General features: G+C 43.2%; 1 protein-coding gene across 4 annotated transcripts in view; it reads left to right on the top strand.

Moving 5' to 3' along the window:
* Positions 1-3926: 3926 nt before the first annotated feature.
* Positions 3927-19615, top strand: part of LOC109631558 (potassium voltage-gated channel subfamily KQT member 4) — a 41407-nt gene continuing 25718 nt past the window's right edge. For 2 of the 4 annotated variants that reach the window (XM_069516388.1, XM_069516387.1), the window contains exon 1: positions 3931-5043. In XM_069516388.1, the coding sequence (XP_069372489.1) occupies positions 4742-5043 (302 nt within the window). In that variant the 5' untranslated portion in view covers positions 3931-4741. Of the gene's footprint in view, positions 5044-19615 lie in introns of all 4 variants that reach the window. The other 2 variants (XM_069516389.1, XM_069516386.1) reach the window with 2 other exon arrangements.

The raw sequence follows: 19615 nt of genomic DNA, 5'->3' as shown, positions 1-19615 counted from the left end.
AAGGGTAATAAATACTTTGAAGAAAAGAATTGCAGAGATCCTGTTCCAGATTTGAGTTTGGGTAAATCATGTAAATGAATTCATAGAGCCGGAATGATTTATCGAATATCAGCCTTTCACAGACACAGATATCAGTATCTGCATTCGCACATGCTGTTACGAACACTGCAGAAAGGATGTGCATTTCTGTTTGCATTTTACGTAAAAAAAAAAATTCAGAATTTAACCTCTGCTTTTGCTTTTTCTTTATAGTTATTTATAAAGTTTATAGTGAAACTGCTAAATTTCAAGCCTCAGTCGCATGTCTTTGTCATGATGGTTTCATATCAACATCTGTGAACTAGCCAAATAACATCAGCCCCACAAAATACAAATGGCTTGAATAAAATATTTAAAATATTTATTTTACTTAAATTTACAACTAAATTGCAACTTTAAAACAAACTGCATTCTTTGAATTTCCTGGCGGTTTTTTCCAAACACCTGCATCATACTGTCAAACACATGGACTTCATTAGTGTGTCTGTATAATAATTCAGTGCATATTCACTTCTAGACTAACGTCTTTTAATAGCTCAGAGTTGTATGGGTTGAGGTTGTTTTTGCTGGACAGAGGTGAGGTAGTGTCTACGCTGCAGTGCCCCTCCACCTCTCTGAATGGTCGTCAGTAACATGCAGGAGAAGCTGGCTGCTCAGTCAGCTCTGTTAAAAGCACTGAGAGTGGTGGAGAGCTACAAAGGGGCTTTAGAGCGCTCATGAATGAGCCACTGAGCAAGGTCTCTACCCGACTTACTGTAACTTCCTGACTCCTTTTATGAGTCACTGTGTGTTGTGTCGGACACTTGACTCATTCATGTTGCTCAGAGCATCACATTGATGAACGTAGGTCAAGCTGCTTCCTGTCAGTTGACATTTTTACAGCATCTACATGAAATTTGGGGTGTGGTGCTCAGCAGGAGGTTCTCACTCCCAACCAGGACTGTTTGAGGCAGTGTCATTTCATCTCTCCAAAAATTATAACCAGACTAATCACAACAACAATAACCCATGACAGACAGTGTCTCAACAACTCATCCGACCCTCCCTGCTTCCTTCTTCACTCTGAAGTCTTCTATTAGAAAAATAAAATGTGTGTTAAAGAGAGGGAAGCAGATAAAACACCAGAAGAGAAAATGAAGGCAAACAAGAGTGCGGGGTGGGAAAGCCATTAAGGAGTGTAAGTAAACGTCAGAGTGCGTAGCGGAAACATAAGGGTGGTGGGGGTCGTACGGACTGAATTTGCACTGTACTATATGTAGTACACAATTGCTGATGTGAGTATTTTTAAAGTTCCCCCTGAGTGGCTGTCGACTCCAGCAGCTCAGTGGGCTCTGTGGGGCGTGAGTGAATGCTCGGAGTGAGGAGTGCAGTGGAAAAACAACAGAGATGGAAGAGGTGGGCTTCAAGAGAACACAACAGTTCGCCTTCTAATGCCGGGCCCCTGTGGTCCCCTATGGGTCATCCCTGCCTGTAATTCCACCCTTGGTACACAAGTTGTTGATGAGTGCCACAGAATCTGTTTATACGAATGTGTGAGCTCCTCATAGTGCATTTGTGCATTGAACCGCCTGTTCCACATTCACATTTTTATAGTCATTGACCTTGTTCAGCTGTCGTGTGTTGTCACACAGCGGCCTTTAGCCCAGAGATCGTGTTGGATCCCCCCTGCCTGGCACAACTGAATGAAAGTAACACTGGAGCAGGGCTGGTGCTGTGAGGGGGAGCGTGGCTTTGCCTCAGTGCAACTTTGATGTAAATCCCAGAGGGTACAAGCAGGGCTCCTCTGTCCATCAACACCTTCTTCCTTGGCCGTCGCCGGGCCTCATTTGGACTGCTGAGCCACAGAGAGGAGAGGCAACACAAACGGGAGGAGGAGCAGTTACCACTCTCACAGAGAGGGGGGGTTGTAGTGGGAGATTCCGACTACAGGATGTTGCTGTGTTGATGTTCTCCTCCTTTCATTGTGGGGTAGTTAGGATTCAAAGGACTCTTCTGTGAGATGACGATCATTCTGAATTAGATCCCTCTTTCTGTTGTTTACATCTGTGTTGCTCTCCAACAAGGCAGAAATATTTCTCTCACCTTTGATTTGAGGAAGTGTTACTTTCAACTCTGTCCCTTTTACAAGCCCAGTCCTTACATTTTCACAATATCGATTAAGTTCAGATAGTATACTGCAAGTTTTATTTACAAGTAGATTTATGTTCCTCTCATCATGATCCAGATTTGTTTACATGTTTTAATACTAATGCCAGCACAGTATCTACATTACTGTAAAATTTTTCAGAAAATAAGAACATCTAAAGTTGAGTTATTAAGAAGAATTTGTTTACTATTTCATCATAGAATGAGTCAGTGCCGGATCTCGATTTTTCTAAATCAGGGGCCATAAAGGGGCCACAGTTTACACAGAGGGGCCAATTGCAAGTCCAACATCCATGCACAATCCCTGATTCAGTAAAGTGCACATTTAAGTCATTCTTTGTTCAATGTTTTCTCTATAGCTTTGAGCAGAGACACACAGTGTGTTTCGAAAAGTTTTATTTTAAATAATTTTTATTGTCAGTACTGTTGAATTAATTCATGTTAAAAAGGAAAAGTTAGGTAAGGTCCTTTATAATACAAATAATAGTATTTCAGCTTGTTATTATATTTATAATAAGTTCATTTAAAATGTGTGTCCTGTAAACTACATTGTAGTGTGAAAAGGTTAATTCCATTTTAATCTATATGTGTGACACAAAGTCAAGCGTTAAGGATTAGTAATGAAAAGTTATGTAATGGGAAGTGGAGCCTGGGAATAATGTCTAGATTTGTGACTTGTGAGAGACTGCAGCCGCATTCCCACATGTCATTCCACAGACCTACATGTTCCACAGAGCTGCAGTCACAGTGGACAGGAACGCACATACTTAGCATGAGTAAGCCGCCTCTGATGTTGTTATGGAACACTGTAAAACATACACAATGCCAAACACATGTCTGAGGCACACGGTCACTTTCTCTGCTTGGTGCAGAGCACACAATAATAAACATTTTATTTTTGACTATCGATCATAGGTTTTGCTTAGATTTCATTTCATTCAGTTTACTTGAGCAGATGCCTGAGTGATATGATTGTGGAAAAAGAGCAAATGTATTGTTTGTTTTGAAAATGTTTAAGAAGCCCCAACTCCCTCTTATCTTCTTCTAACCCAGATTCAACCTACCTCCAGGTTTACGTTTGACTTTCTGATCCAGCGGAGCAGAGGTGTATCAGTTCAAACACACATTATGCTACTATCTCGGCATTTGCTGGTGTCACTGTGGTTGGTCAGATGAGACAATGAGGCCGTGCAGCAGGAGTTCGGGGGAACCCCTCACGATGGATTCCTCCGAGGGCCCTCTGACAGGTGAGCTCTCTGCAGGGCCCTGTGCGCTATAACCGCAGGATTTGTGTCATAACCACAAACTGGTTGTGTGTCAGAGTCATAGATTTAGAAAAGCTCTGTCCACATGAGGAGGAGGAGGAGGCAGCAGTGGTGGTCATTGTTGCTGTGCACTCCCCCACCCTCACCCCTGCACCTGTCTCTGCTGTAGCCATGGTTTCAAGCCCTGTCCCATATAAACACGGGTGGAACCAACAAACTGCTGTCACCATGACTTCGTAGTAATTGTGCAGAAGTGATCAGTGCACAAGCAAAAGTTCTTATCAAAGTTATCAGCTCTGACAGAGACCTCTCATTCCCTCAGTAAAAAAAAAGAAAAGTGTCCGGTGCATCTCACCGTCACTGCACGCATCCCCATGCTCACACTCATCCCGTGCGCCTCCTCCAACCCCTCGCCTCCCTTTGCTCCTTGCGCGTCTTCTCAACGGGAGAGGAGAGGTTTATTCCACCCACTCTTATACGCGCTTTACTAAAAAAGAAAACGGATGCAGACATCGCGTTGGTGTGACCTTCTCACAACACCTTTCTGTGGAGTTGGTCGCCTGCGACTCTTTTGACATCACGGCACAGATGGGCTTCACTTCTGCGCGCTGCACGCTGCACCCCGCCTGCCGGAGCGGAGGAGCGCTGCTGGAGCACACAGACGCACAACATGAGGAGAGGAGAGCAGGCTGATGATGGCGGCCGGGGACGGGCTTCAATCTGCCAATTAAAACTGTAGAAACTGCAGGGACGAACTTAATGAAGCAATTGTGGCGGGTGGAGTTTGTTTAGGGATGGCACAGATCCGCTGCACGGCCACTGTGCGCACTTGCTTTGTGAGTTGCATGTTTAAAGTGTATTTCTAGGGTGGTTTACTTTGAGCGAGGTTGTTATTTCTGCAAAGTGATGGCAGGTCATTAGCAGGTCATTAGCAGCACACGTTAATAGCCTATTTTTCTGGGACCTGGCACGTGTGATGACTTCTCTGCACCTCGTTTATTATCCCCTCTTATCTGACTCCTGACAATGATCGCTGAAGGTCACGTTTCAGCGCCTCTCACTTGTCCAAGTATCGCGCATCTTTTCTTCTGCGATTCAGTGATTCGCAGATAACTTTTAACAAACCAGACTGTCGGAGATGATCCTGGCTCCTGTGCTCTGATCGGTGAAACCACTTTTGAGTCCACTTTGACCAAACGGACTATGACTCTCGGTCGAAACTTTGCCGTGCGCCCCCGATGATCCAGTGAGAAGTGTCCAAACCACAGTTTCAGATCGCTGCGGGGCTGAGGATGTTGGGAAGCCCGTCGAACAACGGCGGCATCAGAATGCTGACGCCCACGGCTCCGAGCGACGACAGGCGGGTCGAGTTCGTCGCTCTCACCGCTGTGCACACGGAGCGGAGCGAGCCGTCCACCCCGGAGCGCGGGCACCCGTCCCACCGCACGGGTCTGCTGGGCACCCCGCTGCCGGGGCCGCCGGGACCCCGGGCCAACACATCCGCCTCAAGCAAGCGCTTCAGAAAGTTACAGAACTGTCTGTACAACGTGCTGGAGAGGCCGAGAGGATGGGCGTTCATCTACCATGCGTTCATGTAAGTTTACCACAATCCCTGTAATAAATAAATAATAATAAAGTCTCATGAAGTTAGTGAATGAAGCCACGTGCTGCCAGAGAAGCTCCACCTGACTTGTTTCATGTGTTATAATCAGTTTACACCAACAGTCATCTGCAGAATTCTCCAATTAACCAGGCAGAGTTGCTTATGCTGCAATTAGCACGGTCATATGCCAGACATCCATACATCATCTCAACACGGGGTGCAGCGTTCAATTCCCTCTCATTAGATGACTAAGTCATCAGGGGGATCTTGGAGGTTAAATTGAAATCATTCAAATCCACAGGGGATAATTGGCATCTGAAAAAAATCCTCTAAACATGGTTGAAACCTGCGGATTGCATTGATTGAAGTAATGACAGACACGCTCACATATGACAATGAGACTAGACTGGAGTTGCTTGTTGCAACATTACAGATAAAAAAGGACTTCAGCCCACTGTATGTGAGAGCTTATTCACCCAACAAGTAAAAACCTCCCCAATTAAGAACATGCACGTCAAACTAAAGCAAGTCCCCCTCTTCTGTGTTAAACTGTGTCTGTCCCATGTGCTCGATAATGTATACAACATGTAAACACTGGGAAAGTGTGAGCTCACTGGTAGTGCCTGCTTCCCTCTGAGAAACCAACAGTTCAGGACCAACATGTAAAGCATTCGGTTCTTATTTAATTAGGACAGAGGTAAATATTCTAGGGGACCCCCTCATGTATGTCCCTTGGAATAATTTAAGATAGCCCAAAGGTTTACGGGTTAAGTGAAAGAACAACATTAGAGAAAATTATTAGACATATATTAAAAGTATTTTCATCAGGCCAACACAGAATAAACATGTATCATGATCATTTTAGTGGAGGAATCTGCAAACTTTTAACAGATATAACTTAAATTGCATTGACTTTTCGTTTTATTAAATCAGCCTCAGATTTAATTTAACTTCTCAAATAACTTTGTGAAAACAGCGTGGTGTAAATGACAGGCGTCCTTTTAAGTCAAAGTTCACTTACTGTGTTTTTACCCTCGACTAAGTATGTTTCAGTTCCTTCTTAAGTGAAGGCCGGTACAGTTGTGCACCAGCAGCTGTCTTCCAGCAGTGTCTGAGTCTGGCACAGTGTGGACAGAGCATTATGTGTGGGAGCTCCTTGGACCAGGGCAGTGTTTCTGTGCTGTTGTTTAGACAAGTGCAGCTGTCCCCCTGCCAATGCCATCATCATGTTTATAGGGAAGGGAAATCCCACCACAGGGCCACGAATCGCATGTGATCTCTTCATACACTGTTGGCACATTAGTGAGTGCAGGTCGGCAAACTCTAGCCTCTGCTGATCTCACTTTCTTACACTGTCTGTATTCTCCCTTTTCATTCCCATTGAGATTGCAAACATGTCTTTGTAGCGCACACAGAACAACATGTGCTGCCCCTATGGGATTTTCTCATTTAGAGCCATGGCCTTTTCTTGGTGGTTGTTGGTGACATTCTTCCTGGCATTACATGGTGTCAGAGTGAATGGCAGCTCTGCCATTGTTATTTCTCTGACTGAGGCAGGGCAGGCGCCTGGAGGTGCCCAGATCATGTTTCAGATGCCACGGCCTCATAGATGGAGCGGGACTGACTTTGGAAGCGAGCTGCCTCTGTGATGGTCTTTTAATGTCTGTACCTGAGACTAAAACTAGGTGTGCACTCTGACATGAAATATCTTGGGTGCACATATGTCTTACCTGAACACATCATTCCCATGATATGATATTACCCTGAGCTGTGCATTTGTTTTGATTAATTACACGTGAATTGCTCACCATGCTGGGAGCTGTATCATGTGCGAGGCAAATTCCTTGCACAATGAAGCTCCATTAAGGCGGCGTTGATCTATTGTAATTAAATTGAGCTGTACACTGCTGTGTAGAGCGCTGCGCTAACTTCCCCAGATCCTTTAATTAGTCCTAAATTGTAACCGCGAATGCAGGAACAGATGCGCTGCTTCCCTCTCGCAGGTGTGTGTTGGAGTGTGTTTGGAAAAGAGGTGAGACAGCTCTCCACAATAATGTCTCTCAGTAGGCGTCCACTTAAGTCCCACCACACTTCTCAACCCTCCTTATTTCTGTCACAGCTGCACATAAGATGCAGCCTCACACAGACAGATTCCTCTGCGACACAAAGGTTTTGGGAGATTTAACATCCTGCCCACTGAACAGCTCAGGTTACATTATGATGAACTGTTTCACGTCTCCTCTGGATCAAACACTCTCTCCTGCCAGTCCATCAACTGTATGATAATTCACAACTTGCACACAGCCTCTCCTTTCCTCTCCTCTCCTCTTCTCTGAAAAGCAGCAGGGGTCGTAACACTCTTGAAAAGAGAAATAGTTTTTCCCAGAAATACTCACTATGAGGAAATTCCTTTGCTCGCCAACCTGATCTGTTTCCTTGGACACACTGCAGGTTCATGTACTCACCAGGCTCTGGTTCAAATGATGCATGACCATTTGAAATGTTAAGTGCGTTGTTGTCCTGTTCTGGTCCCTTCCGCCATTCACAGTAAAATCACAAGACCTCTTTGTCACCTTTGAATCCCTTCGCTTTGTTTCAACTACAGTAAACGTACAATGTCAGCAGGAGGGTTGCTCTGCTTGTCTGAGCTGGTTAAGTCCGCTAAAGTTTGTACAAGCAGCCGCAGTCCAGCAAGATAGTTTGGGTTATGACAAAATGCAGAGGCTTCCAAATATCTGCATAGTTTAGACATCTAAGATTTGGGTTCCTGCATATATTGATTTCTTTAAATCATTATTTATAGCTTTAAAATCATTTGAAAATAGTCCAAAAAAGGATGGGCTGATGTTTGTCAAAGTCAATTGTTTTCTGACTAACAGTGTAAGACTCTAATATATGAGGTTTACAATTTTATTCAACAGAAAATATAATATATTGAATTAAGTAATGAAAGATCTTAATTGTAGTAATTAATGTCCTGTTTCTATGTACGTCTATATGATTATTTAAGTAATGAAGTCCTGTCATTGGCGTGTTTGTCTTCATGTATGTGCAGTGTCTGTGTGTTTGTGATTGATTTCAGTGTTTCCCCTCACCTTTAACCCCTCATCCATTTTTGTCATAGACAGCGCCACATACAGTCTGTCACTGGGCCTGTTGTTCCCATAGTAATCCATCCTTGCAGGCCCTCTGTGTCCACGTAACTCCAGTCGATGCCACCAGTCTCTGATCAGGGCATACCACACAGTGCCCACTAATTCCAGCACAGCAGAAACCCAAGAGGTTGTGACTTGATGTTGGCTCGGACAGATTCCCCTGGACCCCATGCAGCCTGAATATACAGTAATAGTACATGTGGATGTGCCGGCAAAAGAGTCATGACCAAGCACTGACCAGCCAGGGTGATTGATTGGTTCTAAGGAGGGTGACAATATACCGTTCATTTATTATTCATGTCTTATGAAGGTGGAGCAGAGATGAAGGGCCAAATTATTCATGGGCGTACCGTGGAGCTGTTAGACTCGGAGCTTGAACAGTATCATCTGAATGAGAAAGTTGGAGAAAATGTCTTTAAAAGTAATACTTATATGATGAGCTCTGTGCTAGAATGAATTAAAACCTGGGATGACTTTACTTGCCATTAGGAGCACTACTCAGCTTGTGAAATTAGTTGGAAGATGTCTTTAGTGGCTCTTGAGAAGTCCACAACACAGATAGATAGTGGTTAGACGACACGTCTCCACTTCCTTACGCTATCCAGGAAATTAAGCTCAAATATCTGAACAGTGCCATCTTGGAGCCAGAGTTTGTGCAGTAATGATTAGGGATAATTGTGGTAGGTGTCGCTGATACACTTGCTCAACCAATCAGTCTTAAAGCAGACTTAAAGAAAAGTGTAATTGATGTGTACTATGACGATTTAGCTTGACCCATGTCCTATCCATTAATATGGAGCAGGTGAGATTTATGACCTCTTCTGCAGCCTGCCACCAGGCGCGATCAGGACACTTCACTTTTTGTCCATCTTTGTATGCAGTCTATGGTGAGTCTAAAAGGCAAGAAGGCCTGTTGGCCCATCCATCCATCCATTTGAGTGTAAACTTAAACAAACACACCCTGCTTCAATAACTGAACGCATCAGAGAACACTTTAGTGCTTTCCAATCTGTTGCAGCTTTTAATAATGCATTATTTATGCTTTTAAAGAAATTATCATTAGTCCAACTGCTCTGGACACTTAATTCTCTCTCTCTCTCTCTCTCTCTCTCTCTCTCTCTCTCTCACCCTTTCATATGAAACATTAGCTATGTCTATGCTGGGTGAGTCTTTCCCAGACAAACCCTTCAGTCTTCACATCGTGCTGGAATCCCTTCACCTTCACCTTTTATGGCACAATCACCAATGATGGTGTGTGTTTATGAAACCTTCAGCCTAGAGCCACCTTATTTATAGATGTGGAGGGAGATACCCACAACAGGACCTGCGGCCTAATGCTCTCCATAACCTCCCCACTGATGGGTCGCTCAAAGAGGCTTTGAAATATCTATATGGTTATATGGTAAATTGATCTTCACACAACCTTTTGTGCAGTACACAGAATGCATCTTGCAAGCTTTTGATTATAGTTGAATTGCCTTTCTGACATTATTAAAGTCATTTCGCTCGGGCAGCTTGTTGATTGAATGTCTTCCCTCTGTCTATTCTTGCAGTTTTTTCCTCCCTCTTGTCTCCAGTTTGAGCCAGCTCATCTACCGGGGTCATTGAAACAGTCTGGTCGACTTTTCCAGGTTTTCAAAAACGCAACAAGAAATCCACTAAAGTTGTATCCTCACATTCCTCCAGCATCCTCCAAAAACCACTGACGCATTTGGTGTCGCACCTTCTTTATTATTGATGGTCAGAGCCACGTCAGAAAATAGCTTTTTGTTTCGTTGTTTGCTTTTTTAGTGAGCACATGAATGTGTTTTTATTGATGACTAAGTAACAGAGAAAGAAGGAGGGAGTGCAGGGGGGCCAAGTGGCACCATAAAATGGTGACGGGAGGGAAAGCCACTCTGCACTTTGTGTGGGGTTTTTACCGGCTCAGGGCTGCAGATTGGAGGCTTGTTGTTCATTTACCGCTACTGTTTTTTTTATCTGTTCACCTCAGCAGGTTGTGTAAATTCTGCTCCATTAAGAATCCTTTATGGCCCAAATGCCTCAGCTCTTCATTCTGTCTCTCTCTCCTCCATCAGTCCCTCTTTCTCTTTCCTCCTGAGTGGAAATATCATCTCTCATTTGCTGTATTACCCTTTCTAATTGACTTCTCCTCCTTCGCTGCCTCTATATCTCTCCTCCTTTCTTTCATTCAAACCTGATTGGCTTTTCATGAAAATCAAAGAGTATGCAAGACCTGCTATAGCTAACACGTGGAGGATAAATACATGACTATATAAATAATAAGGATAATTTTTCTCAAAAATGCACAAGTTAAAAGTTAGTAGTAAATAAACTCTTGCTACATAATGTTCATCAGGGTGGTCATCAGGGATGTACAGCTTAAAGGCCTTTATTGGAGTAAAACCTGGGGCTGGGCAATAAAAAAACATACTTTTCATCAATAGCAGTTTAACAAAAGTCCAATATATATCGGTGTAATGCCAACTACCTTAAAATTTGTAAAACGTTTTCTTTAAACTGAAAATTATTTCTATAATTTTGTTAATTATCGTTATCTGCTGATATAAATGTTTTGGACCATATTGCCCAGTCCTAGTAAAACCATTAAGTATAATCTCAAAGGTAAAGGAGTTAGTTTGAGTAAGATTTATTATTTAAATGTCTTATTCCCTAATGAAATGTGTCTCTAATTCCATGTATTTAACTAAATTACACTAATTACACCATCTGCACATACCTCTAAGTTATCCAGATGTTTTAGAAATTGTACACCCGATCTGTGTGTGCCACATTTTGCTGAAGGATTTAATGTCACATTCTCAAGCAACTGCTTTAACCTCCTAGCCTGCCTGACTGTAGCTTTTCCCCCTGTAGACAGGCTTTGCTACCTGCAAACACTGATATGTCTGTGACACAGGACAAACAGAATAGGGAGGGAGCATGATTTTGGTTGCTAATAATGATAACATGATACTGATATGGATTCCTGTGGAAAAGTTCTATTTTTGCTCGTCCTCTACTACGACAGCAGCCCGGAACAGGTAGGGATCTTGTGTCTTGCTCAAGGACACTTAGGAAGCAGGGTAAATGTTTCTTGACTTGGATGTAAAGGTAGTTTCTTCAAAGCCAACAGGGAGAGAAAAGATATGAGGAGACGTTTGGGGCAAAAAGTGTGCAGAGAAACAGCAGATTTAAATGTAGAAAACATCTCAGTTGTGTAGGTGTTCAATCCATTAAGTAAATTAAGGGTTTGTGACAGGACGAGGGATTTGTGTACACGTGCGGATGGAAAGCTATGAAGAGGAGAGTTGGAGAAAGAGGGGGGTGTTGAGGTTTGTTGCTGTATTCATTTCTACTTTCGGGGCAAAATGTGTCCCCCTGGGGAGGGGACTGATCTGTCCTGGGATGGCCGACCAGGAATCAGATTTCCCCCTCAGTATCCAGCGCTGCTCATTGTGCTTACTTTCATAGGGCATAACACACACACAGTAGGGGGGATGACACTCTTTAATCTGCAGTAATCTGTGTTTATGTAATGTTACTGATGCTGAAGCAGGCCAGGAATACTTTGGCATTTGGCTGGGAGGGTCCAAGGGAAATGCCAGGAGTTTATTTTGACAGGTCAAGACCCTTTAAACAATTCTAAACACTTGAGGTCTGCTTTCACCGCCAGGAAAATCCAGTGACAGCTCCCCTCTACTGTATATTTTATGATTACACCTCTGTATCTGCAAAATATGATATTGGCGATTTCTGCAGTGCTGGCAAATCTTCTCAAGTAGACATAATACAGGAGCTGTAAATACTGACGAAGTCTCCCCGTCTTCTCAGAAGACTACATTGTTGTCCAGTCTTCATGTTTTTCTTTGCTTTTGACACATTTCCGTGTATCATGCAGAGGAGGTGGTATTCAGTCAAGATGGATGAGGGCTACAAGCAGATCTGTCCACAGATACAAATAAGTTTGTTTAAAAAATCTTAAATTATTCTTTGTTAAACCTTGTCACCAGCCTCCTGAACCTGAATGAGTATATAGGTTGTTTGTCCCATAGCTCTGATGTAACTCTCCTGAAATAGCACTTGTATCATAGCAGGTGTATATGCTGAGGTTATGATAAATATGTGCTTATGTGGATTGAACAGTCACAGTTATGGGTTTAGGCCAAAATGTATTAAATGATAAGGGTTTGGAATAAGTACTACATTAATATTAAAGGACCTTTGGTTTCATGGTTACACTAATAAAAAGGGTTGTGAAACAGTCATGTTTAAAGGAAAAAACCACAACCCCTAGTTTAAACAGGAGGCTAATTTGACTTCCTGTGTTAAAGTCTTGTATTGATCCATCAACCCACCCCAACCCTCCTCCTAATGGGGACCTCCATCTTAAATACCACAGCCAGCGGAAAAATACTCTGTGCTCTCATCTTCTGTAAATGTTGCGCTGTGCGACTGAACCGCCACTGCTACATCCTGTTTGTGTAGAAAACCAGAGAACTGTCTCATCTTGGGCTCATGGACAGTATCCATTCCCAGCAGCTCAGCATGTGAGTTTTTTCTCTGTGGTCCATGGTGGGGCTCACAATGAGCTTTGATGATTGACAGCCAACTTTCCCGCGTCTGTTCAATGATTCAGGATGCGGTGGGGCAGTGAGGGTGCTGTGTGGTCATCAAGGTGTTCAGTGTGAGTGAAGTGTTGAAGAGTGCTTAGGAGGCAGGGTCTATGTGTCGCCAGCATCTGCGGAGACCATAACGCAGGCAGAAAAAAATAAATCAATAGCTTTAGCTTTGCCATTATCTCTCAGCAGCACACTTAAGGCCTGACCCTACTGGGCGGCAGCGACTACACATGCCGATGAACAGCAGATACCGAATAATGTGGAAACTAACCCTGTAGTTAACCGCTGATAAGGAATTAGCATGGGAAAGCCAGTCCTTCTTATCTAATTCACTATGTGACAGTGACTCTTGGATTTAAAGATAAGTGAAAGGTTAAAGGTTTAGCTACTGGTGCATTACTCAGATTGAAATCTAAATATAACAGGAAATGCTTGAAATGAGTTATCATGGGTCACATGGCTAAGATCCTTTATCTTGATGCATATTATTTTATATTTTCACATCAATATCCATCATGATATTATACATTTCCTGGAAAATCCTTAGAAGCTGTCCATATGCATAAAAAACACTGCATGACTGGGGTCCTCCACATACATATCATCATGTTGTAGACCCCTCGTCATTGGCTGTTCATTGGTTCTTTCGCTGCAAGGAAGTAAGTTGTAAAATAACAATCAACAACTATTCATATTATTATGTCAATGCATATAAGCTTGATATGTATATATACGTTGAATGAAAATTGAACTTAATTTGGTGTGAGTGTAGACGGATCATATCCCTGCAGAGGTGGACCAGTCTCATTGATGTGTTTAGTTGCAGCCCCAACAGCTTGTGTTTATCACTGTGTCTCTCAGGCTGCTTATTTTTCTGGTATTAGATTTTTTTTTTCTGTCCACGTGTTTGTAATTTGAAGCCCATCAGGCACATGAGCACTGTGGATATAAGTTTTCCGGATGAGGAGGCTGTATGACTGTGCAGGCAAACCCAACGTGTATGCATACAACCTACCATCACTAAAACACCCTCAGGTTTTCCAGTGAACAATTGTCAAGTGCTGCTTAACATCTTACTTTCAGTTTAGGGCGAGCTCTGTTCTTTCTTTCTCGCTGTCCTATAGTCCACCTCTGCTCAGTCTCTGTCTCTTAGCCCACGTTAGGCTTCTGTGTCTTTCTGCTGTTGTCCCTGCCTGGCTGCGGCCTCATGCACAGCCCAGCTTAAGTGTTGTTAAGATAATTTTAATTTATAACGGCCGTCACTATAAACATGTGAGGAAGCAGCGCCATGGAGACGGAGCTCAAACAAAATCACAATGTGGGACAGTATTTATAAGGTCTGCCTCGTCTACAGAAAGCGCTTTGTGATGTGTGTATACACTATGGTCGTATGTGTGTTCGCCTTTGCTTATGTGCGGGTGCATGCGGTCAGAAAAGAGCTTGATTGGTGTGTGCACGTTTGCAAAATTTGTGTGCATTCATGCATGTGCAGGTTTATGGAGATCGCATATGTGTGTGGTGTGTGTGTGTGAATGTCTGGCCAATGACACTGTGGGCAGAGCATAAACAATAATCAAATGTTAATGACGGAGCCATAATTGCACAGGCTGCCCGCTACTCTTGTGAGATTGTTTTTTCATGCATTCGTCCCTCTCCTACTCTAAAATGTCTTATGGTTGCGCAAATGCTTCCGTTGATCGCATCATCACTTCCTCTATTCCCGCGTGACACTTACTTTTTAAATTCCTGTTGTTCGGCCTCTCAGCTCTGGTATCTGTATTTCCATAAGAACTTTGTGCCGTCTCATTTTCTTATCTGCATCAATTTGTCTGTTTTTCTACCCTTTTCCTTACGGTTTTTTCTTTCCACTTCAAAGCCTCCTCATTTTCATTTTCTTTGTTGTTATCTGCCCCGGATACACACACCATAAAGAGGTTCCTTTTAAAAAGTCAGGAGAAGAAGAGCAGGAGGGAGAGAGTCTTTGTATTTTTTGTGCATTTCGTCTTTATTGATAGGACAGTCAGTGTGAAATAAGGAGAGAGCGGGCAGACACGGGCCGGGTCAGAACCAAACCTGCCACTGATGATGCAGCATCAAGTGCCAGTCATGCTCAAGGACACTTCAGCACACTCTGAAGGAGAACCCTCACTAGACAACCTCTCTACCTCCTGAGTTGCTGCTCTGGCCTCACATCACACTAATTCACTCCTTTTTTCCACAGCAGAGGTTGAACATGACGAAGTGTTATCGATGGTGAAAACATTTCGGCTGATGTCAAAACATGTTTTGCTGTTGAACGCACAGAAATGTATTATGATGTGATGGATGGTGTGATGTAAAAGTGTGAAATGCAAACAAACAAAACAAAACATAAAGCTGTCACATTAAACTGTCCTCATTTTTGTATGTTATGATGTCACGCAGTCCTGCCTGACATCATAACATACAAAAATGATGTTTTTCTTACTCCTGTTACTCGGCTAACTTCGTTTCATACACACACAAAGACACAGTAAATCTGTCCCAACATGTTCTGTGTGTGAGTGCGTGCAACGGTGGGCCCTCTGGTCTCCTCTTGGCCCTGAGATTAAAGCAATGTCAGCAAGTGTGTGATGAGACCTCACAGACAATACCTCATCTCTCTCTCCCTCTTTTCCATTCTGGCTCTCCTCCTCTCACCGTCCCCTGGTCTGTCCAATCCATTATTCAACCGCCTCCTTCTGTCTCGTGTCCACTATTTTTTCTCATTATCTATCTGTCTGATACTCGCTCCTTGTGGTCGTCACTACTTTGTCCTCCTCCAGTCCACTTCTATTTATACATCTATTTCCATACTATATGTATGACACTATATGTCTCTATTCCTGTGTCTTGGGGTGTATTTACACCTGAAAGTCTGGACCATGGTACAAACCAAGTTTCAAGTCAGTTAACTGTTTACAGTAAATCTGCTTGGTTTTGGTTTCACATGACAATTCTGTTCGATGCTGATAAGTTTCTACACAGACATTTTTCTGATGGTGCGTTATGTCAATTCGTCTATGGTTTTGTCTCTATATTTCAACCAAAGTGCAGCATATATGAAACCCACCACCCCACTCAGATTTAAAGAATGAATGGGGCAGTGCACAACAAGTTCACTTTCTGATGCCAACAATACAACAAGCAGGTCTGCTTCACACAGCCATTATTCATGTTTGTGCAGGTGAGGAAGTTAGCTGGGCTTGACCTTCTCCTCTCATTGCTCAGACAGCTGCTCCAGTCACAGACGAATACCTCTCAGGAGAAAGTGACTGAAACTATCCAGATATTTTCAAATCATCACGTCTCCTCCCTCTATATGGCTTTTGCCCCTCCTGCAAGCATATAAACACTTGTACACATTGGCCTTTACTGTCGCTGTACCCAAAGACAAGAATCATGTGAGAGTCTGAAGGGACAGAAGAGAGCAGCAACAAGAGGAAGATCATTACGGTGAGAGAGCAGGGTTCAGGGCGGAGGTATTGGGTGAAGTTTTAGCAGAAGGATGAATAATTCAGAAGAGTATTATCTCTCTGCTCTCATCCGCCTGTGCCCTCCCTGGCCTGTCACCTAATTGGTTGTAATGAGTTAAAGAGGGGGGTGGGTGTGGCAGAGAGGCCTACAAGTGGTCCACTCTGGTCCTGGCTCTGCCTCCACTACACTAAAGAGAGGAAGAGGGGGAGATGACAGAAGGGTGAGGGGGGGAAGGTGGGCCCAAAATGCACTATAAATATAGGGGAGGGTTAGAGGAAAACATGGGTACATTTAAAAAATAATTTCCCATGCTGTTCAGTCATTTGCTCCACACAATCAGTCTGTTGTGATACTGATATCTCGAAAGCAGATTTCTAAATCTCATGTGGGAGGCACTGATTTATGTTTGAGTATCGAGTCCTCTAACGTTAAGGAGGGACCTTGGTATTATGAAAGAAAATGTAAACTTGAACGCTCTTGATCCAGATTCATGTTCTTGTTAAGTCGCGGGGGGATGTGTGTCAGAGGAAGAAAAAAAAAACACCACACTGTACATAGATGATATATTTATGACTGCAAAGTTACACAAACAGAAGACCAAGTCCGGGTGTTGAAAAGCACACTTCCGCTGCTATACAGAGTCAGTGGACAAGGGTCAACAGTTTCTACAGAGCGATAGAGCTGTACAGTTCATTTGATAAAAACACCGCTCTACATTTACTGTAACCACATGCAGCAGTGTGTGAGGAGTATCGCCCTTTATCCTACAAAAAACAAAACATCCCTGTTGGCCGTGCTCTTTTCCCCACTCTCGTGGACAGTGATATTGTTTCATGTCCCAGCAGACAAAAATTAAAAAATATTCTGTATTGGTCAACATGTTTTGTTTGTGGTTGTAGGCGCAGTTGGAAAGTGGTTGTGGAAACTGGCAAAGTCGCTCTGAGTGTGCGATGTTTGTGTTGAAGGTGGGTTTTGCAGGGCTTCACTGGAGGGTGATGTAAGTCTTTCTCCACAATGGCTCTGGACTCTGTCTCAAAATTACACATAACATAAAGAGACTCACAGTTACACCAAGACACACAGAGACAGACACACAAAAGATTTACTTTGACAGGGAGGGATAGTGGCGCTGACACTGACAGTAACGCAGGACAGCTCCTCCATGTGATGTGACCGGCTACCAGTGTTTGACTCTAATAACAGCAAAGATAACGTTAGCAGACAGATAGCGAGACAGACTCACCACTCGTACAGCTACTGCATGTCTGTGCCATACCAACTGAGGGCTGTTCATCAAAGAAGGAACCCCAGTCTCTGGGTCAAGGGGCCACTGCTGTGACTGCAAACATAGTGGCACTGCTGCAAAGCCCTTCTGCAGTTCTACACATTTCAATGTCGCCAAAATGACAATGATGTTCACTTTATGAGGGATAAGGACAGAGGATGTCACACTCTTCGTGAATATGGGCTTTACAAATAAAATTGGATTGATTCATTATTTTGAGTAAGGTTTTAAGTAGCTTCTCTAATATGAATGTTTTCCTCAGTCCTCTGACTGCAGAACCGTACATTTTTGAGCTGATGTCAGAAAAAACTGGACATTTGAGGACAAATCTTTGGACTTTGAAGGACAGAATTTGACGACCGTTTTCTGAACTCAACAAGTGAGTGATTATGAGTGTGGGTCCTTGTGGCTTGTGACATATCAAGGGTATTTCAATGTCCCAGGTCTGTCTTGGGACCTTTTTTGCTTTTCCCTGTTGGCTGCAACCAATTTTATCTGTCTTCCTGGAACAAATGGGACGTTATCAACAGTATATACAGAAGTCTTATGTCGTTTTAACTTTGGAATGTGTCAGGTTTTTTTAGGTTGTTAGGTTTTGTTGTGAGAAGGTAAATAATGATAAATAACTAAATAACTAACTAAATGACTGACTAATAAATTGCCTGACCAAACATAAGACAGAAATCTTCACTAAGAGTAGCCGTAACTAATTCAGATGGGATGATTGACCATTTTCGCACAGTTCTTTAAATGACCTCTGACCTTGGTATTAGTGACACTGCCCTTAACATTACTGTGACCATTAAGTCCTCTGGAAATCCGTCAGCTCCTCCTCCAGATCTGCTGACCACCATGGTCATGTGTGACCCCGGCTCACTTTCTCACACTCCTGTGCCTCTAACTTCTGGGCCAATCCTATTACCCCGAGTTCAAATGTTAGAGTGACTCTCTTTTCCAGTTGCTTCTCAATCGCCGAGCGCTACCGCTGACCCTCTGTAATCCATCACCAGAGATCCCCGCTACCATGGTAACAAGGTTAGACCTGTCACAGAGTAATGATGATTGGCCTGAAATTCAGTCGTGGCCCCCGTTAAGGCGGGGGGTAAAGGAGTGTAAGCTGTTTGTGTGTTGTGTGTCATGGGGCGTTTCACCACAGTAAACCTCTGAGAAGTGTCCTGACTTCTGCCGGTATATTGGTTGAGGTTGCTATGGTTAAATATCAATATTATAAGCGCCCTGGTGTATGAAATGGCTGCATATACACCTGCTAACTGGTTTGCAGACTCGGTGCTAATAGGCTCACAGCTGGGAACAATACTACAGCTAAATGTCAATGCCCTCTCAGCACTTTGCCTGCACCCTGGTCACAGCTCCCGACTCGGTATAGTTACTCTCCACTGACAAAGTGTCCATGGGCTACAAAGAGCAGGAATCAGGGAAAGCATCACATTGGTTTGTGTTGGGCTAAAGTGGGAGTCTCTTTGGTGAGTGTGTGTGCGTGTGTGTGTGTGCGTGTGTGTGTGTGTGTGTGTGTGTGTGTGTGCATGGTTTAGTGTTCACGTCTAATTATAAGCTCATTAGGGTCTTTATGATGGTCCCCATTTTTTCCAGTTTAATGCACAAGCAATGTCTATATTGTGCATATAAATCACACATGGTCTCATTTTACTAGCCTCCTCTTCCGTAATCACATACATTTTCTATAATTTATGTGAGCGATTTCACACTGAATTAAACTGATGTCATAAAAAACATACACATCTGATATTCCCAGCAGGTCAAAGCTCCACCAATCAACGAGAAATTTTCTTCAATTACGATTAATCCATGTCTGGTTAGACAACACACACTGACACTGTCTTCCCCACATCATGAATTCATCCTTTCTCTGTGGTCATACTGTAATTTCTCTCCATTTACTGGTGAGATGTGTGACCACACATATTTCTTCAGTCACTAACCATCTGCATCACATATTTTAAAAGGACTTGTCACAGAGGCACCAG

Source organism: Paralichthys olivaceus, chromosome 20 (assembly GCF_024713975.1).
Source record: "Paralichthys olivaceus isolate ysfri-2021 chromosome 20, ASM2471397v2, whole genome shotgun sequence".
Taxonomy (NCBI): domain Eukaryota; kingdom Metazoa; phylum Chordata; class Actinopteri; order Pleuronectiformes; family Paralichthyidae; genus Paralichthys; species Paralichthys olivaceus.
Note: the sequence above shows the minus strand (reverse complement) of the source record. Positions and strands in the feature narration are given on the sequence as shown.